At 36.0% G+C, this 21859-nt stretch overlaps 3 protein-coding genes across 3 annotated transcripts; 2 read left to right on the forward strand and 1 right to left on the reverse strand.

Annotated features, from left to right (window-relative positions):
• Window positions 1-6583: 6583 nt before the first annotated feature.
• mep1a.1 (meprin A, alpha (PABA peptide hydrolase), tandem duplicate 1) lies at window positions 6584-11420 on the forward strand. The gene is made up of 14 exons (XM_067383126.1): window positions 6584-6667; window positions 6813-6837; window positions 6929-6970; window positions 7139-7179; window positions 7284-7359; window positions 7469-7586; window positions 8588-8763; window positions 8856-9077; window positions 9201-9347; window positions 9450-9665; window positions 9845-10309; window positions 10492-10665; window positions 10751-10813; window positions 11170-11420. Exons 1-13 carry the CDS (start codon window positions 6614-6616, stop codon window positions 10807-10809), a joined length of 1815 nt encoding a protein of 604 aa, XP_067239227.1. The 5' UTR covers window positions 6584-6613; the 3' UTR covers window positions 10810-10813; window positions 11170-11420.
• A 967-nt stretch (window positions 11421-12387) lies between these two features.
• mep1a.2 (meprin A, alpha (PABA peptide hydrolase), tandem duplicate 2) lies at window positions 12388-16635 on the forward strand. Its single transcript, XM_067383127.1, has 14 exons — window positions 12388-12583; window positions 12700-12724; window positions 12821-12874; window positions 13018-13058; window positions 13161-13236; window positions 13319-13436; window positions 13609-13784; window positions 13936-14157; window positions 14289-14435; window positions 14683-14898; window positions 15177-15623; window positions 15772-15939; window positions 16050-16236; window positions 16364-16635. Exons 1-14 carry the CDS (start codon window positions 12533-12535, stop codon window positions 16512-16514), a joined length of 2079 nt encoding a protein of 692 aa, XP_067239228.1. The 5' UTR covers window positions 12388-12532; the 3' UTR covers window positions 16515-16635.
• Window positions 16636-16743: 108 nt separating this feature from the next.
• adgrf3b (adhesion G protein-coupled receptor F3b) lies at window positions 16744-21726 on the reverse strand. The gene is made up of 8 exons (XM_067383128.1): window positions 21670-21726; window positions 21345-21544; window positions 21070-21252; window positions 19517-20833; window positions 19375-19416; window positions 19259-19291; window positions 19032-19104; window positions 16744-17223 (listed from the first exon to the last, which is right to left on the reverse strand). The coding sequence occupies exons 2-7, from the start codon at window positions 21432-21434 to the stop codon at window positions 19060-19062; spliced, it is 1710 nt and encodes a 569-aa protein (XP_067239229.1). The 5' UTR covers window positions 21435-21544; window positions 21670-21726; the 3' UTR covers window positions 16744-17223; window positions 19032-19059.
• Window positions 21727-21859: the final 133 nt, after the last annotated feature.

The raw sequence follows: 21859 nt of genomic DNA on the forward strand, positions 1-21859 counted from the left end.
AGCACATGCATTAGCTAACATAACTGTATCACTGCATCAGCAACTACACAGTTACTGTGTAATAACATGCAGCAGAACTTCAGTGTTTCAGGATCATCACTGACTAAAGCACAGGTGCTACTCTCCAGTACAATGGTAACCTCACAAAACTCTGATAACAGAAACAGATCATTAAACACTAACGGATCTCAGTATCTTCACTTTTTACAAACCATAATCATTATTTGATGTGAACTCATTTAGAGCCCAAACTCTAAGTTAGAATGACATTATTGATTACAGCAGCTAAAGATCAACTTTATCAATACACAAATTTTTAACAACACACACAGACATCAAGAATCAGCGTATGAAACTCAACAATGGTGACAAGCAACATATTCTGATAGATCAACTCTGAACATTAGAAAACAAGCTACTAAAAAGTCACAGAAAAACAGCAAAATTTAAATAGTGAGAATAAAGAAAATTACTAAGACAATTCAGCTTATAATTTATTCATGCAGCAATGCATGATGGGAGGCATGGATGAATTTTGATTGGTGGCACCCAGAATGCACTGCAACATGCTTTATTATTCTCACCATTGTTGAGATTCACAGACTGATTTTAGATGTCTGTGTTTAAATATGTATGTATTTTTTTTTTTTTTTTTAAATTAGAACAACTTCAAAAACAAAATTGTATTTATAAAGATGATCTTGTGCTGTAGAGTCACAGTGCTGACCAATAATGTCAGTATAACTCAGAGTTTGGGATCTTAATAAGTTCAGCGATTCAGATCAAATAATAATTATGTGATAACATAACCAACACTACCTGGTCATCTTATAACTTTGCTTGTCTGGATGGTTTTGATGCAGTTAAAACTGCCCAAATAAAATCTAAAATTAAAAGTCAAGGGTCAAGAGCCCAACTAAAACAAACCCTGACCTCGATGATGGTAACTTAAAAATTGTGATTTTCTCCTTTGGTGATTCTGCTTGTTATCGTCAGGTGTCTTCAATAATGCTCAATCATCACTCAATTAATCACTTATTTATCTCATTAATGCTTCAGTGGGTGGAATAAAAATATGGCAGGACTTTTACTTTCTGACCCCTGGACTACCCACCTCTGAATTTAAACATTGGATACAGGGCAAATATCTACCTTTAAGTCGTTCGCGCTCTGCTTACTCATAACAAAAAGCATAGTTTTGATATATTTACGAAAACTGCAACTTATTTAAAACAGAGATAGTCAGAAATCGAAATGGACTTAATTGATGTGCTCTATGCTCCACCTATTCCGTATCAATCCTGAACACAGATTTGCGGTAAACACCAATTAAAAGATTTAAAGAGAATACATCACACAACTGATCAGCGTAAAATACAAAGTACAATTCAAAACATGATATTAAAAAGTGTCAAAGAGTTAGCATACCTGGCAAATAGAGAGATACACACAGCAATTGTGCGGGACGTGGTTTGCCAAATCCCTTTAAATATCCCAAGTCTAAGTAAAAGGATTGTAAACACTTAGCACCCAAATATGCAGCTTTTGTTGGACCTTTTCTCATGCCTCAAAGGGTCACACGCCTGGATTTGGGGATCAAAACAAATGGTCAATAAAGATCCTTATTGGGGCATCTCCCACACCGGGAGAACAGGTTTTGTTTTCTTTATTCTTGTCCATCCTATTGATGTGGGAGTGAAACCATCTTACCTGTCGCACCAGAAGTATTTACATTGATTTCACTTAAAACAGCTAGATTTGCGAGACTTGCATGGCCTGAGGGGAAGGAGAGGATGTGAGGAGTCAGGAACTCAGCAAGGGGGGGAGCCAGGTGTTGGAATCTTGAATTCAGTCTTGGTAAAATCCTTCCTTACATCACCATTGTTGAGGTTCATGATTCATGATGTCTGTGTGAGTCTAAAAGACACTGATCAAAACTCTGTCTGTATAATTAATAATTTTTTTTTTTTTTTTTTTTTTTTTAAATCCGTCAAAAAAGAAAAAAAAAACAAAACTAACCTTTACGTAACGCAAAACTAACAGTTAATACTCTCAGGGGCGGTTTCCCGGACAGAGATTAAGCCTAGTCCTAGATTAAAATGGCCCTTTAAACCAGATTAACAGAAATCTGCTTTCTCTGTCATGGTTTAAAATAGTCCTAGATTTAGTATAGTCAAGAGTTTAATAAGCTGATTTCCTGGAGGAAGACTAGCTACTCCAGGACTAAACTGAGGCTTAAATTAAACCTACCAGGAGGCAGGTTTAACTTCAGATTAACATTATGTTTCAAAGAAGACACATGTATTACTTGGATATACAGTATATCGAGATAGATTGTGTTATTTTATGCATTTTTTTTAGAAAGATAGAAGAATATGGAGAGACTTTTTACTGTTTAATGTTCTATTATGTAAAAGTTTTTATTATGTGTGTTTTTTTTTGGAGATTACCGTTGTGGTGAAGTGTAGAGCTTGTGCTTGGGTTGAGGACCTGCTGACAAGAACAATAACTTTTTTATTTATTTTTTTTTAAAGATATGTATATAATAAAGTAACCATTATGATAGTGCTTTGGATCAAACCAGTATCAATTTGCCAACACCAATATCACATGTGAAAATCATTATGTTTAGTTTATTGTAATGTTAAGGACAATACAAAAGCATTAATAATCATATGATTATTATATAGAATTAATCTATTTTAAAATAATTCATTATAAACCGTTTTCCTGGCATTTCTTTCTTTCTTTTTTTTTTTTACAGCTGAAATATTTTGCTTGCTTAAATAAATGTCTCTTGTCTAGTTAAGTTTTTATATTGGAGTCTTTTTTGCTGCCATTGGATTTGCAAAATTTGTCTCAGACGACCAAATCGTGGCCAAAATCGCACAGTGTGAACCAGCCTTAATATATTTGAATTAAGAAACTGCCTATTTTACAACATGAGATCATACTGTGTTGCAAAAATCCATTAGAAGAGTGAAAGTAAAAAAAGAAAAAAGCTTCAATAGCATACAAACAAATAACAAATATGAGCAATCAGTGTATGAATCTCAACAATGGTGACAACAAAATATTCAGACAATCAGATAAACTCTGGACATAACAAAAAGCTACTAAACGACAGAGCAAAAACCACAGCAAAAATGAAAGCAAATAATTAGAATTAAAGAAAATAATAGGACAATTCATTATTTTTAGTTTTGTCCTATTGTTCCCAGCATGCATTGTGGCATGACACTTTTTATTGTCACCTTTGTTGAGATTCATGTGCTGACTGATGTTTTTGTGTCATCTTATAACAATTTTTGTGCGTTTTGTTCTTCTAATCTTCTGATCAGTTTTGTTTTACTATAAGATTTCAGTGTTGGTCTGTTTTGCTCCTTTACAATATTTCAATGATGCTTGTATTCTTTTTTTCATTTACAAGATTTCAGAGACGGACGGTTTTATTTGGTTACAAGATCTCAATGAAAGTCTTGTTTTGTTCCTTTACAAGATTTCAATGAATGTCAGTTTTCATTGTCAGTCGGTTTTGATCAGTACGAGATCTCAATATGGTTTATTTGGTTAATTAAGGTTTATTTGGTTATGAGATTTCAATAACGGACGGTTTTGTTTTGTTATGAGACTTCAAAGACGGTCGGTTTTGTTCCTTTGTTCTTTTACGAGATTTCAAAGACAGTCACTAGACTGTTACTAGACTTTTCTTGGGTTTCACTAAACCTCCTTTCTGAAACGGCCCCTGGTGATTATTATTTATTTATTTTTATTTTATTTTTTTTTTGGTAAAAGGTGTTTTCATGCATGTTTGGCCTGAGTTTTTGTTGCATTTACACGTTCTGACCAGCAGGGGTCACCAGCGTGTGATGTTTCAAATGCTTTGAAACAGTGAATCATTTTGCAAAGCATTTGGTCCTGCCTCCCATGCCAACGACCGGGGTTCTAGTCCCGATTGGAACGGTTCTGACTGCACAAATTACAGACATAAATTTAAAAAATGGTGTGTATTGAAATCATTCTGCGGTTAGAAATATTTTGTAACAATATACAATCTTTCCAAAACAGATCCATTTTGTAACAATATACACTACTCTTCAAAAATTTTTCCTTTCTTTTTTGAAAGCAGGTTCCAAAAAATATTAAGCAGCACAACACTGATAGTAAATCAGCATATTAGAATTATTTCTGAAGGATCATGTGACACTAAAGGCTGGAGAAATGTCTGATTAAAATTCAGCTTTACATCACATAAATAAATAGAAATTGAAAACCATTATTTTAAATTGTAATAACATTTCACAATATTACTATTACTTAAATATAGTAATGAAAAAAATAGAGTGATTCCATGTAAGTTATAAGAACTAAATAAAGTACTATATCATTTGTGATGTGAAACTACTCAAACAACGACTCAAAAACCCGAAAGACTCATAAAAAGAACTAATCAATTCTCTTTCCGGCTCAGAATGCATTGGTAGCGTATGGGTCTGTCACGTGATTAAGGAACGACTCAAAACCCGAAAGACTCATGAAATGAACTAATCAATTGAATCATCAGGTGAACTACTTCTAGCAGTACAGAACCTGTAGAATATTGCACATGCGCGACTGAACGAATCACCCCCCGAGACGACTCGTTCTTCCCGAGTCACATTAAAGATTTGTTCAAAATGAAACGAATCGTTCAAGAACTACACATCACTAGTTTTTAAGACATGAAGATGTATGATTGGTTTATTGTTGAATGATTAATACATTCAAGTGTGTTTGTGCTATTGTTAACTAAATATGTAAAACATATGTCAAGTTAAAATCCCAAAATAGTGCCTTATAAATTGTTGTATGTAGGTTACTGCTTATATCAGTGTTTTCAAATTCATCTCCTGGAGAGCCACAGCTCTGCTTAGTTTTGTTCCAACCCCAATCAAACACACCTGAATCAGATCTGATCAGATGATGATAGTTAGCTATTGATTCTTTTATAATCATCATGAAATAGCCTGAGTAACTGATGTTGCTTGTATCTAATAACTGTGTTGTGGAATTAATACATTTACATTACAATCCCTGTGTTACTGCAACATGAAACCATGTGATATTGCAGAAATCAGAAGATTAAATAAAACAACAATTATTCTAAGATGACACACAAAGACATCAAGAATCAGCACATGAATCTCAACAAAGGTGACAATCAAAAGTGTCATGCCGCAATGCATGCTGGGAACAATAGGACAAAACTACCAGCATGCATCACAGCATGCATAAATTATGCAGCTGAATTGTCCTATTATTTTCTTTATTTCTAACTATTTGCTTTTATTTTTTGCTGTGGTTTTTGTTCTGTCTTTTAGTATAGTTTTGTGATGTCCAGAGTTGATCAGATTGTCTCAATATTTTCTTGTCACCATTGTTGAGATTCATACGCTAATTGCTCATATCTGTGTTTGTTATTGTAATTTATTGATTTCTGTTCTTGGTTTTTATCTTCAATCTTCTAACTGATTTGTGCAGCACAGCATTATCTCATGATGCAGTAAAACAGGGTTTGTAATTTTAATGTATTTATGACCAAACACAATTATTACTTTCAAACAGCATCATTGATTGAAATTATTTCACAATAATTAAAAGCCATCAAAGCTAAAAATCTTTATCTGACCTCATTTTAGCATTCTTTGCTACTGCATATGTGTTTGATAAACACACTGTCACAGCAGTCAGAGAAAACGCATTATAAGAGTTAAGAGCCCAACTAACGGAAACATCAATCACCATTATGGTGACTTCAAATGAAACAAACATGATCGTTAAACTTCTGTTAATTCTCAATAAGAACTTCTGTAGATGAATGACAGAAGTAAAGTCAATCTGGTTAATAATATGTGAAGCTGTAGTGCTGTTTTTTTGGAGATGTTTAATCCTCCTCTGCTGAGTCCTGGAGAGATGTAATGTCTTCTTTTACCTTCAGTTGATTTCATCTAAGGCTGTGGCTGAAGTCAGATGTAGCTCTTGTGTTTCTGTTTGTCTCTTCTTTCCTTCAGTGATTCAGCTTGTTAACAGGCTTTTTAATACTAAGATAATTCTATAAATAATATATAAAGATTTTGTGGCTCAGATAAGGTCCAGTTCTTGTTTATTTCTTTGCTCTTGGCTGACATGTGGCATTGCTGTGGCCTGCTTGTGGCTCAAATCTGGCAAACTGGAGTGCCATCATTCCATGCCACATGTGGCCCATGCGTGGCAGATGTGGGCCAGATCTGGGCTGGCACAAAGTTGCTATCTGGGACAATAGGCCTGTAGGACCTCGGTTTTCTGCACTTTTTAAATAGCCCAGTTGTTTTTTTTGTTTTCATTTAATACATATTAATTAGAAACATTTACTAGATTAAAGATTGTTTTGAGCTGTTATTAAACATGTTCGGCTGCATTAGGTTGCATAATGTCTGTAAACTGCATTATGGGAGACAAGTGCACTTTGAATTTTTATCAAAACTACTGTCGGTAATGAAAAAACTTCAAATTCATTGTTCCAATAAACATGGTCAAAGGTTAAAGTTCTCTTTATATAGTGATGGTAATATCTTGTACCTCACATACTGTCAGTATGCTTTTACCGAAGCTGATCATCTTTGCAGTGCTGGCTGTAGCACTTCATGCTGTGAGTGATTTTCATTATTTATAATTTATCCTTTTATAGGCTACTTTAACAGGCTTTGGTATCTATATGCACTTATCTGGATATCTACAGTGATTGCTATCTCTAAATGCATTGGGATTAACCCTATTCCTGCCATGACTTTCAGATTCCAGTTTCAACTCGTATTCATGGTAAGAAGAATGATTTTAATTAATTACTGTAAGTTATACATTTTTATTTGATTCATCTAAATAAATGTATAACACTATATGTATTCTACAGAGGTTGAAGATGATCCAAATTTCAACCCTTTCATCAATCTTGGTAACCTGAAGCAACTTTTATACATTATATTACAATACAGTGAGGCAACAAAGTTAATTTTAATGCTACTGTATATTCAAAGTAACAATCTGAGTTTGATTAATTTGCAAAATATTGAACAAATTCATTATTTTTTTACTAAACAATTTCTTTTAACTTGTTTGTCAGGAGCAAAAACCCGGCTGATTGAGGGAGACATAGCCCTACCTGTAAGTGCACAATCAATGTACATGCTGAAATCTTCTTAATAATATCTATCAGTATCTATTGTTGATTTAAAAAAACGTCTATTAAAACCTCCATCCCTTTACAGCCTGGTCGAGTTGGTCTTATTGACAAAGCATACAGGTGGAAGTTCCCTATTCCATACATTCTATCTGACAGCCTGGGTAGGTGATATTTAGTTGTTTTCAAAATCGTACAAAAACAAAAACTGACTAATTTGTGTTTGTACAATACTGATTTTCTTCATGTATAAATTATCCCCCTTTTACACAGACCTTAATGCAAAAGGTGCTATCCATCAGGCATTTGAAATGTACCGTCTAAAATCATGTGTTGATTTCAAACCTTATGAGGGAGAGAAGACATACATCAAATTTGAGAAAAGAGATGGGTATGTGTGCAGCCAAACATTGCAAATAAATATTTCAGTTATAACATCAGCATATTTATGAGCATGAGCAGGTCCGCACAAAATTTTGCCACAAAATATAGTTAATCTGGTCCTGATAAGGTGTGTATATGATAATGGTAACACTTTACAATAAGGTTCATTAGCATTAGCTATTAACTAACATGAACTAACCATGAGCAATACATTTGTTACTGTATTTACTTATCTTCGTTAACGTTCGTTAATACGGTTGTTCATTGTTTGTTCATGCTAGTTCACAGTGCATTAACCCTTATGTGTTGTTGGGGATGTTTTCATCCACTATGGGGTGTTTTTGAGTCTTAATTTGGCCACAACTTTCGCTGTGTTTCAGCAAATGGAATGATTTTTGGTGACAAATCTTATTTTGATACATATTTTGGGAAAATGCTTTGAAAATTTTCAAAACCTCAAAAATACACTGTGGGCAAATTTACTACCCTTTCGTTATGTTCGTGGATGAAAACATCCACTAAATTAAACTGCTGTAAAAATGTATCAGATAAATATTATTTTTTAAAAATTTTTTTTGCATAAATGTGTTAATCAACCTCAGTCCTGATCAAAACTACTAAATGTTTGAAAAAAATCCAGAATTTTTACTCTTTTATTGCCAAGTTTATGAAATGATGTCACTGATTTAGGGAAAAAAAACACACAAAATTACTTATTTTCAATATAAAAAGTGATTGTGGACTGGATTTTTTTTTACCTTTTATCACAGTCTTGGAGATGTGAAAGATTAGTAACAACATTGGTTTTGATGCATTGTTAGTTTTTGTGCAGCATCAGATTTTAATTTTTTCTCCCTCATTTACTGTTTGTGGCTGTTTTTGCCCCATTGACTTCCATTATAATGACATTTTTTGATTGCAAAGCCATGACAGCATATAATCATGCATTCTTGATTGATGGTGGTTTTCCCTGTTTCCCTGTTCCCTGTTTTTCCCTAATTGCACTAGGTGCTGGTCTTACGTTGGAGATCTACAGAACGGGCAGGTGCTTTCTCTGGGGTCAGGCTGTGACCACAAGGCTGTGATTGAGCATGAATTGCTGCATGCCCTGGGCTTTTACCATACGCAGTCTCGCCAGGATCGAGATGACTATGTGAAGATCTGGCTAGATCAGGTCACTGAAGGTTAGTTCATTTGTTTTGCATTCTTTTCTGTGTATTTTAATGTTCATCACTCACTCTTATGTGACTTTTATTTAAAACATAATGTTTTCTAGGCATGGAGCATAACTTCAACAAATATGATGACAGTTTTGTCACAGATCTAAATACGCCATATGACTACGAGTCCGTCATGCATTATCGTCCATTTGCTTTCAACAAAGACCCCAGTATTCCTACCATCACGACCAATATCCCAGAGTTCTTCAACATCATAGGGCAGTACCTGGACTTTAGTGAGATGGATGTTGTCAGACTGAATCGAATGTACAACTGTTGTAGGTTAATAATATTAATATTAACTCATATGATATATATATATATATATATATATATATATATATATATATATATATATATATATATACAGTATATTGTTATTTATTATTTATTTTCTTCAGCCTCTTCTCTTACCCTGCTGGACCAGTGTGCTTTTGAAAACATAAACATTTGTGGGATGGTGCAGAGTTTGACTGACGATGCTGACTGGGTCCATCTTAAGAGCTCTCCTGACTCCGAGGATCATACTCTCGGTGGACTATGCAGAGGTTACAAATCTCCATTGCCTGAAATAGATATTTTACCATTGTGGCTGCAGTTTGGCCAATTTAAATAACTTAAAAAACTTTTTTTTGCATTGTGATTTTTAGATTCAGGATATACTATGCACATTGACACCTCCACTGGAAATGCAGAACAATCCGCTCTCCTTGAATCCCGCATCCTATATCCTAAGAGGAAGCTGCAATGCCTCCAGTTTTTCTACAAAATGACAGGGAGTGTAAAAGACAGGCTAGTGATTTGGGCAAAGATGGATGATGGAACAGGAACTGTGAGAAAATTAAAGAAACTGCATACAATCTGGGGTAAATGTTTTCCTTTTCGAATGACTAGTATCTCTTAAAACCTTTCCATTCCACAAAAAGGTTATTTAGATTTTGAAATGTTCTTCACACTGATGGTTCTTTTAACCCTTAAATGATCCTTTACGTAATCCTTTATCATAAAATGAACGTGGCGATAACAAAAGGCTTTTCTTACCCAGCTGATGAAGACAAAACATGGAAGATTGCGCATGTGTCAATGCAAATGGGGGCAAAATTCCGCTATGCCTTCCAGGCGGTGAAAGGAGACCCCGACAACTCTAAAGGAGGCATATTCATCGATGACATCAGCCTGACAGAGACGCACTGCCCAGCCGCTGTCTGGCGCATCCAGAACTTCTCGAGCATCCTGGAAACAGCTGACTACAACACTGTGCTGACCAGCCCTCGTTTCTACAGTCCTGAGGGTTACGGTTATGGTGTTCAAGTACGGCCAGTGTCTGGCTACTCTGATTACACTGGCAACTACACTGGTCTGTATTTCCATCTGGCCAGTGGTGACAATGACATTGTGATGCAGTGGCCTGCTGTGAACCGCCAGGCCACCATAGTGGTGATGGACCAGGATCCAGACATTAAGCTGAGGATGTCCTCTGCTCGTAGCCTCACCACTGACCTGACCGCAGGTATGCCCTGATTGTTAGAATGGCTTCTATAGTGGTTTTATATATATATATATATATATATATATATATATATATATAGATATACATATATAGATATACATATATATATATATACATATATGCGCATATGCGTGCGGGTGTGTGTGTGGGTAAAACATGTTTTTTGTTTTCCTGTTCTTTAGTCAGTGGGGACCAACTAATATGGGACAATCCAAGAAATTATGGGACCTTTGACCCAAGCTGCCAGTGTTATCGAGGACAGTCATTGGGATGGAAGAGTTTCATAAAACACTACGACTTACGCAGACGGAATTACCTGAAAAATGATGACCTCATCATCTTTGTTGACTTTGAGGGTACGTTCACACTGAGTAGCACATTCTGTCTTAAACATTGATAATGCTATTGTCTAACAGTTTTGTTTTATGTGTCTCTATAAAGACTTAACAAGCCTGATAAACAGCGAAGTTCCGGTTGCACCAAAGGTTCGAGGCCATTAAGTCTGTAAGTGAGCTCAGTTACCATAAATACAGCAGAATAAGTTGACATGTACTTGCAAAGTTACTTCTAGTGAGTAGAATGTCTGCTGGGGCAGCAACAAAAAAAGTGTTAGCAGATATTAAGCAGACGATCTACTAATACTCTAATAATGACTACATGCAGTTGCAATGCTACTTAAAGTTAGTAAAAATAAGTGGACTATATTGAAATAAAGTGTTACCAAGCTGTTGGTTTAACTACATCTCCTTTTGATCCACCAATAACTAATTAAGAAATAATCAGTTGTTTAAATGACATACAGTATGATACATTTATGAAATTGTAGGAGAGAATTGACTTTTTTTTATCTCTCGAAACAGGTGTCTTTAAAATCTGAAGAGTTAAAGCTGTGTGCATCGTGGAGAAAGCCATCTAAAAAATGTTAAAAATGGAATTATGTTAGTAATTCTGTGCTACAAAAGTGTGTTTGATATACTCACTCTGTACTCTTACTTTTTAAACATTCCCAATAAAGTCTGAAGTTAAACTCTTTTGCCAAACGCCATTTTAATACATTGAATGATGGTGGATATCTTGTTGCACATTGCACTAGCATCTGAAGTGATACGCCTGCATGCAGTTGAAACTGTGCTAGTTTTCTGCGTGCCCTTTAATGTTAAAATGTGATAATCTTAATCTTATCTTAAATCTCCCTGATATGACTGTATTCACTTATGTTGCAGTGCTGTGGTTAAGCTCATTGCCATATCTTGACCTGCAGTAAACTTGTAACTCTGTTCCATATTTTATTTTGAGTTTGCAAATCAGATATCAAAAAGTCCATTTACACATAAGCATTTGTCTTTTAAAGTCACCATGAAATCAAAATAATCAATTCTTGTTTCTTTGTTTTGGAATATTGCAGTATTTTTTTATTTTTTTTTATAAATGATTTAGTTGTGCACACATTAATTTTTATTAATGTGCAATTGTTATCTTTAATCAAAATAACTTCCCCTCTTACTTGCAAAGACATCTCATCTCTGATGACTTTTACTGGCATGAGGGCAGAACAACCTGTCAATCACATGAGATCAACAGCAATAGCATGAAATCAAGCCACACCCTACGTTTTTTTTTTTTTTTTTCAAGAAGCTGCTTCACTCAGATATATATGTCACAAAACGGAAAGAAAAGACTATTGCAACTTCCGTTCCATGCCGACTTTAAACAAAAAATGGGTCACCAAATAAATTCTACTGAGTATTTCAGTACAGGAACATGTTATGGCTTTTTTCCCCAACATTTCAAGTTTAATCAATGTGTGTTTTTCTAAGATTTTTTAAGTTTTTAATCTTGCCCAGTAAATACAATAAAAACTGTCTAATAATAGTTTAAATAAGTCTGAATCACATCAGATGTTATGACTCTCTTTAGTCACAATATAAATATATCCATTCTGATGAATTTAACTCCTGATACTGTTGTCATAAAGAATGATAAAGATAAATAAGATAAAGAAGCAAGAGATAAAGATAGAAGGCAGATACAGTATAGAAGTGCTGATGCATGCAAACACTTCACAATACACATGACAGGCCACTAACTAACTGGTCCATCCCCGTGTGTTACTTCACCTGGTAATTGTCTGTGCTTCTCAGATCAAAGTTCTTCTCCAACTCTAACTTTATTGGTATGTTTGTACAAGTGCGCTAAACCCTGTTGTCATCTCCTGGAGTTAACATGGACTCTGTGTGGAGAATCATTCTCTTCATAGTACTTCTTACGCTCAAGGTATTTCAAACTTCATTATTTTTTACTATTTTTTAAATGTAAAAACTTCTTGACATTTTGAGCTATGGTTAAATATATGAAAATGTAATCTAATCTATAATCAATCTATCTTGCAGGTGCATGCCCTTCCAACACAATATGGTACAACATTTTAAACATTTTAATGATCAATTTTAATTTTATTTTATAGTATCCATAGAGCTTCTTACAGGTTTTTATGCTTTATTTAAATATTAGGCAAGGATGCAGATGCAGGTGAATTACGGGAGGACATTCTTGAAATCAATTTAGGTCAGTAAAAATAAATGTGTAGAAAAGCAAACAGTTTGCCAAGTAAGCATATTAAGTGTTTTATATGCAATACAATTGTATTTGTCAGTTCAATAAGAAAAAATATAATATCTGAATTGATCTATTTAACTTACACATTTCAGAGTCCCAGAGAGATTTGTTTGAAGGAGATATTGCTGGAGATGTAAGTCTTTCTTTTAAAAACAAAAGTCCATTGTACAAATCTATACTGCCTTTTGTTTTTATTTCATTGTATCTTAATTACTAAAATTAACTCTTATCTTAGCCACGAAGAAATGCAATATTGGATGAAAAAGCAAGATGGGAGTTTCCCATTCCATACATACTCACAGATAGTTTGGGTGAGATCATTTAATATTTTCTAATGCAAAATCAATAACATGATTCCAGGATGAGAATATTCATATAGCGTCACTTGTTTAGATCTTAATGCAAAAGGAGTGATCCTTCAAGCATTTGAAATGTATCGTCTCAAGTCTTGTGTGGACTTTAAGCCCTATGAAGGAGAGAGCACCTATATTTCTTTCACAAAACTGGATGGGTAAGTAAAATTCAACATGGGCTGCTTTTCCCAAAAGCATCGTAAGCCTAAGATCGTACCACCAATCACTATGCTTTTGAGAAACGCAGCCCTGTTTAATATGTCAGGAAAATAAGAATATTTAAGTCACATTTTCAATATTACATATCTCTTTGTTTTGCCATTGGTACAGATGTTGGTCATTTGTGGGAGATTTAAAGACGGGCCAGAATGTCTCCATAGGAGACAGATGTGACACCAAGGCCATCGTAGAACATGAACTTCTCCATGCGCTGGGTTTCTACCATGAGCAATCTCGCTCAGATAGAGATGACTATGTTCAAATCTGGTGGGATCAAATCATTCCAGGTTATTCGCATTTAAAAATGCAACATAAATCTCCCTTTTCATAGTTTGGTTGCTCATATAGCTCATGCAAATGTGCGCATTGCATTGCAAAAATGGCAAAGGCCTGAGAAAATGTAATGCCCTTTTCCTTTTGTCATCCACATTTGTGCAGGAAAGGAGCATAATTTCAATAAGTATGAGGATGATTTTATAACTGATTTGAACACGCCCTATGATTATGAGTCCATCATGCACTACAGGCCTCTGTCTTTCAACAAGGACCCTGATATTCCCACCATAACCACCACCATCCCTGCCTTCAATAACGTAATAGGACAGCGCTTAGACTTCAGTGCTCTTGATCTGGAAAGACTGAATCGCATGTATGAATGCAGTAAGTTATGATGTTCAACTCCCTTTTACAAACATTACAAATAATACTTGACATATTTTGTGCATTAAAAAACAAAAACAAGTAAACATTCCATACTTGCAGTATTGCCATATCAACTTGGTTTCTTTCAGCTGCAACCCACACTCTCCTAGATCAATGTGCCTTTGAGCAGATCAACATTTGTGGAATGATTCAGAATGATGAAGATGATGCTGACTGGGTCCACACTTTGAGCTCTACAGATTTAAAGGATCACACACTTGGAGGACATTGCAGAGGTGAGGGTCACTTTAACAATTTCAGTTGAACACATTTGTTTATAGAATAAAGTATTGTCAGGATTCAACAATATCTAATTCATATTTCTAAGACTATCACAAGTTACTCTTGCAATTTCAATAAATTCTCATCTGTATTAGTAAACTAGTTATCATTTCCTCATTTGACAACAATATTCAACATATTAAAAATCCAAATGTATTTTGTAAAAGCCATTTTGCATAAACAATGTTTTAATGTTAATAGATGCAGGCTATTTTATGAAGTTTGACGCCACTAACAAGTCTGTGGGACACAGTGCTTTGTTGGAGTCACGGATTCTTTACCCCAAGAGAAAGCAACAGTGCCTTGAGTTCTTCTACAGGATGAGTCGAGGCCCTGGTGACCAGCTCGTTATTTGGGTCAGAAGGGATGATGGATCTGGCACTGTTCGCAAAGTCGGGAAAGTTCACACAATCACAGGTAAGTTATGGCCAGACATTCCCGTATGTACACTCACATATAGCGATATATTATATAGCATATCTCAACTGTCTGTTTTTTTCCATTTAGATGCAATAATGCCCAGCTCTAAGCTAAGCTGTTTTTCTATAAAGCCGCTTTTAAAACAATGTGTAAACTATTGATTTGACTTGACAAAAAGACAATTGGCTCAAAATATCTCTTCTGATATCACCAACACGTTATACTATGATTATGTATTAGATATTGAATACTGTGCACCTCATTGATTTCTTCAGGGGATGGGGATGAATCATGGAAGATTGCACTCGTCACTCTAAATGTTGAGGAAAAGTTCCGGTACTTCTTCCAGGGTATTGTGGGCTCCAGCAATACATCAGGAGGGATCTTTATAGATGACATTACTCTGACTGAGACAGCATGCCCTAATGCTGTCTGGAGGATTCAGAACTTCACTAACCTTCTCAATACTATCCCACATGGCCACAGAGTTCAGAGTCCTCGTTTTTACAACTCTGATGGTTACGCTTATGGAATTAATGTTTATCCAAATGGCAGGATAAACTCCTCTGAAGAGTTTGTTGGGATCACCTTTCACCTTTTCTCTGGTGAAAATGATGCAGTATTAGAATGGCCTGCAGTGAATCGGCAAGTCACAGTTACAGCTATGGATCAAAATCCAGACAAAACTCTTCAAATGTCTAACAGCAGAAGCTTCACCACTGGTGTGTGCGTCAATCAATCAATCAATCAATAAATCAATCAATCTATCTATTCATTGTTTCATCCATCCATCCATCTCACTTTGATTTTACTTCCCAGTATCAATGAATTATGAATGATTTAATGAAACCCATTAAATCACTTACTTAGATGCTGACATGCGGTGGAGTAAACCTTCTACGGTTGGAGAATGGGACGAAAGCTGCCTTTGCTACCGAGGTCCAGAGTTTGGCTGGGGCACTTTCATCTCACACAATCAGCTCCATAGGCGAGACTTCCTCAAGAACGATGACCTGATCGTCATTGTCAATTTTGATGGTAATTTGGATCATGCAGAACTGTTCCACCCATCAGTATAATTATGTACAGCTATTGGGATAAATATATTTATGTTAATTGTTAAAAGTGTGTTTTTCTTTAACAACCAGATTTGGCACATCTTGTAAAATCTGAAGTTCCAACCAAGCTCGAACTCTCAAGTAACCCCCAGCCTGCAGAAGACGACTTTGAGAGCCCAAAAGTCCGGGTGCCACGAGCAATCAGCGACCCATGTCAGCCAAACCCCTGCCGTAATGGAGGAGCATGTGTCATACATCAGGGGAGAGCAGCATGCAGGTTAGAGCACATAGATCTGACCATTATCTCAGCTTGTTTATATATAAATCGAGTTTGTTGTTTAAGAATAATTAAAAAAAATTGCTTGTGTGGCTTATATATGGTGACAGTTATATATCATTTGCAGGTGTGTCTCTGGACAGGCCATTATCTACACAGGAGACACTTGTGAGAAACAGCACATTGATGGAGGAATTCTGGGAGTTTTGGTCGGTGGTGCTGCAGGAACCATAGCTCTTACTGTTGCCATTATAGCTGTGATCTACAGGCAGAACTAAACCTATTTCATCATATTTGACATCTGAATAACCACTCTATGATAAGCAGAGTATTTTATTGATGAATCATCTTACAATAGTATGCTCAAGATTTTTTTATTAATAATAAAATGTTATATTAACAGTCTCATTTCTCTTTTTCCATATCCCTTTACAAGAAAAAAGGAAATAGGTCTAACAATTTTTTTTTTTTTTTTTTTGTCAAGCTCAAAAAGAGTGCTTAGATGTGTAAAATTATCTTTCCTTCATCAGATATTTTGTCAGAATTACTAAATAGCACATAGAAATCGATGTCATAGTTCCATATGTTTTGCAAATTAGAAGCAGAGCTAAAACTAATCAGATTACAGCCAAGGTAAGTGACCACATTTTACAGTGCATTTACAGAGATAGACATCTTCATTAAATTAAAGACAACAACAATTAGGGTAGAAAACAATATATAATCACTAAATATATACAGCAGAACTTATATTGTTCTTTTAAAAACACAAACATCTATTATATTTTTTGTTTGTCTTGGTTTGTTCCTATATTTATGCAGTAAGTAAAAAGGGACGACCACAGCCTATACTTTGTTTCAAAGATGTTAAGTCTTTACAAAAAGTACTTTTAGGTCTCCACCAAACAGTTGTGCTCCCTCTCCTCTTTGGTTTCTGCTGTGGGTTCAGAGATGGATCAATGTTCCATAATGTTTTACATGCTCCTTCTGCAATACAAATCGAAAACAAGACATTTTTATTTATTTTATTAGACATTTAAAGGTGCCCTCGGATAAAAAATTGAATTTATCTTGGCATAGTTAAATAACAAGAGTTCAGTACATGGAAATGACATACAGTGAGTCTCAAACTCCATTGTTTCCTCCTTTTTATATAAATCTAATTTGTTTAAAAGACCTACGAAGAACAGGCGAATCTCAACATAACACCGACTGTTACGCAACAGTCGGGGTGTACGCCCCTAATATTTGCATATGCCAGCCCACATTCCCAACATTATCATTATGAATGGCATTAGACAAGGGCAGGCAGTATTAACGTCTGGATGTGCAGAGCTGAATCATCAGACTAGGTAAGCAAGCAAGAACAGCGAAAAATGGCAGATGGAGCAATAATAACTGACATGATCCATGATTACATGATATTTTTAGTGATATTTGTAAATTGTCTTTCTAAATGTTTCGTTAGCATGTTGCTAATGTACTGTTAAATGTGGTTAAAGTTACCATCGTTTATTACTGTATTCACGGAGACAAGAGAGCCGTCGCTATTTTCATTATTAAACACTTGCAGTCTGTATAATTCATAAACACAACTTCATTCTTTATAAATCTCTCCAACAGTGTAGCATTAGCCATTAGCCACGGAGCATACTATAAAAACTCATTCAGAATCAGATGTAAACAATATAACAGTATACAATACTCACATAATCCGACGCATGCATGCCGCATGCATGACGAACACTTTGTAAAGATCCATTTTGAGGGTTATATTAGCTGTGTAAACGTTGTTTAGGCAAGCGCAAGCTCTGTGGGCGTGGACCACGGGATTTAAAGGGGCCGCAGCATAAAATCAGCGCGTTTATAATGATGCCCCAAAATAGGCAGTTAAAAAAATTTATAAAAAAAAATCTATGGGGTATTTTGATCTGAAACTTCACAGACACATTCAGGGGACACCTTAGACTTATATTACATCTTTTAAAAATATAATCTAGGGCACCTTTAAAGTCGTTTTATAATTGATGAACTTTGCAACATTGACGCTTCAAAATTTGATCTAAACTCAGCTGAAGTTAAAATTGAAGTTGTTTCACAACTGATTAATTTTGCACCATTAAAGGTGCTAAAGAGGATCTTTTCGCCGACTGAGAAACCAAAGACTGTTAATGAGTTTTTGAAATGAGCGCATGCGTAAGAACAACCCCCCTCCTTCACAGCTCATATCGAGGGAACGCCTCCCAAAACTCGTGCACAAGCATTGGAACACGAGTGTTTACCACCGGCATTCGCTGTGTCGTGTTAGTGGATTCACTATGTCGGACTCACCGCGGGTAACTCATAATCTGCAGTTATTACTCCTGTCTCCTGACAAAAACATCGCATGTGGCACCTGTGGAGTGTGGAAAGTTACTGGAGCGCGCAGTCGCGCTCGTCTCTCACAAGGAACATCATGGCAGTGATTGACAAGCCAGAGGGCCAATCGTTTACACGATGATCGCGTAAATGATTGGCTGATGTTTTTAAGGCCCTACCTCGTGCACAGATAATGTATATTAATATTATTCCTTTCAGTGCACCTAATAAATAGTCTTTTATCAGTTAGTAAAGACAGTTTCAAGTAATATTGCAAAAATGTATAAAACAAAACATCCTCTTTAGCACCTTTAACATTGTTATTTTCCTATTTATTACTGTGAAGCTGCTTTAAAACAATCTGTATTGCATAAAAAGCTATATAAACAAAAGCGCATTTGACTTGTAAATCAAATTAAGCTCTATCCAAAACATACCTTGTGTGCATTAACTTGTATGGATCTTTTATTTTGCAACGGATGTTGTTGTTCCTTGATCTTTTCCTGATTTCTGGAATCATAATGTTATATGTCAGAGTTATTATAAATATCTTTATTTTAACATTGAAAATTATTTGAATATATTTTGAAATTATTAATTGTATTATTAATTATTGATTTCCCCCCCTAATTTTGCTGTGGCATGGCATTTCCCCAGAACTTACCCCCAGAATTATTTTTAATATTTCATCTCGGACCTGAAGAAAAAAAAAAAAAAAACATGTCAAAGTCCATGGTCCTAACTATACTAAACATCTTTAATGGCAATAACAATGCATACCCTTTTTTCTGCAAAACATCCTGTCAACAAGATGAAGAAGCCCTAGAAAGTATAAATGATACAGAGGCATAAGATGTAAATGATTCAATATTTTTGTTGTACTATTTAAAGTGTAATAATTTTCATGGAGAGATGAGAATACCTGTAGGGAGTTGACTATGGTGAACGCGTAATGCACTACGTATGTAATAAACTGTGTAAAGTCGTCTATCAGAAACATAAAAATCCCCAGAATCCAAGTCCCACCAAAAACAGGTGTGAGGAACATAATCACTTTGATTATGCTTTTTGCTGCATCTTTGTCCCCCTTTTTGTTGGTCTCTGCTCCAGACGGTTTTAAAACGGTTGCAATGACCACTATCATGGAAGCCAAGTTCACCAGCACGATGGTCCCAACTGGAAAGAGAAATGCGTGGATGGATCCTTGCATGGCTGACTGATAGGTAAGCCAGCATGTTTTCGAGCTGTAATACGGGATGTCAGATGCTTGGTTGTAGTACACGTATGTAACCGCCACAGTCACTGTTGGACAAACATAGCCAATGGTGAATCCGAGGATCATGTACATCTTTTTCCCAATGTGGCTGAAGACGAAAATGAGCTGGTGGACCAACATGATGCTCAGACACAGCATCCAAAAGAACATCGCCAGGAAGAAGTAATGCTTTGCCACCACCAAAACAAGGCACAAGGTTTCATTTAGGATTGATGGGAAAGAGGAAGCTAAGAAGCTGCAGTCAGCCAAAAGCAGACACAGAGAGATGTTGAGGAGAGCAGTGTGTCGGAAGTGGGAAAGGCTGGATTTAACTACGGCGCTCCAGACCAAACACTCGATGATGATGTAGATGATGAGAGAGCATATGGAGACTCCCAGTCCGACGTACGTGAGCTGATCTAGAAAAGGCATGCTTACTGCATGCTTGGACATGAGCATGGAGAAGGAGGTGAGATGGTTGCATTCACAGTAGGCGATGTTCCCGGGACCTTGAACGTATTCGCAACCCTCTTCTGACCATCTCTTTTCTGTGTCGTTCCAAAACACGCATTGCATCTTGGCACTGCTGCCCACCTCATTTTGGAAAGCCAGTCTGATGTTCACCGAAGGCTGAGTGTTGTTCTCGACGGTGCTGGATACGACTATGCTACGAAACTCTGAACCCTCATAACCCAATTTTGGCAGGCGTTCGGCCAAGCCTTGTAATCCAACTGTTTTCACCATATCTGCTGTTGCGTTCAGCTCAACTTCCACGTTGAAAACGGTTTTGTTGCAAGTGGCGCCGTTTCGGCAGATCTGAAGCTGAATGTTTGAGGAGTTGTAGCCCTCACTGGTGTTTATTCTGATGCTTTTTACAAGGCCTTCTATGGATGACAGATACTCTGAGGCCAGTGCACCGCTCTCTTCCTCATCTCCACCTTTCCAGGTTACGTTCAACATGCTGCTGGCTGATTCGATGAAATCCTTCAAAGAGAACAGATTTTGTACTGTAACGACAAATATCTTAAAGTATACCATTTTGATTATGTAAGAGTCTGAGTTGCATTTCAGACTTTAACATTTTAGAACCTGAAGATGTTGGTATCAAAATGGGTACGTCAAATTTTCAAAATGATCTCATTTCCCATTTTCTTCATTATATAATATACTTATTTAATAAGTGAGATGTCAAAAGTGAGTGAAATGGTTGAAATACTTACTGCAAGAAGGTTCTCGCCTAGAGGCATGTTTACTGATGCATTTTTCATAGTTTGAAAAACATTAACTGCCGTTTTGACATCACCAAAACTGTTTTCGCCCCCCTCTTCGGATGTGTTATTTTTCAAACTCTGGAAGATTAACTGAGCGCCCTCTTGTGTAGCTCCAAGTCCCTTTTCAAAATCCTGGAGTGAGATAAAAATGAGACATTTTCACATGCCATGTCTTTAAGTTTTCAGGTCACTCAGCATCAGTCAGGTCTTCTAGATTTGCATACCTTTGCTTGCAAAGCGACATTATTCAGGATCGCTTTAACACACAGAGAGACTTCTTCACCCCATGTTTTTCCATTGCATTTGCGTTTCATTGTGCCCTGTCTCCCTGATGCAGTACAATCTATAATGGCTGTTTCATTATTCTTTGTTTTTGGCCATGTTCTCTCTTCAATTACTTCCTCTGCACAAAACAGGTCACTGGCTAAAAAAAACAAAACATCCAAACATTATTATTATTATTATTTTTTTTTTTACATTACCAGTCTCCAATGGGTTTTGTAGAATGGCATACATTGGCATTAGTGGAATATGACTTTCAGTACTTACGGTAAATGATTGGTACTTTTAATGAGTGATTTCGCAGCTGCTTCAAAGTGTTCTCTAAAGTGCAACTGGCCTCAAGTGAACTTGGTTTGCCTTCTGCCTTACAATCAACAGTGAAGTCTGCTGTATACTTAATTATACCAATGCGCACTGTAAAACATGGATAACATTTTGATCGGTGCTGGCAGGTTAA

This window comes from Chanodichthys erythropterus, chromosome 4, assembly GCF_024489055.1.
Source record: "Chanodichthys erythropterus isolate Z2021 chromosome 4, ASM2448905v1, whole genome shotgun sequence".
Lineage (NCBI taxonomy): Eukaryota > Metazoa > Chordata > Actinopteri > Cypriniformes > Xenocyprididae > Chanodichthys > Chanodichthys erythropterus.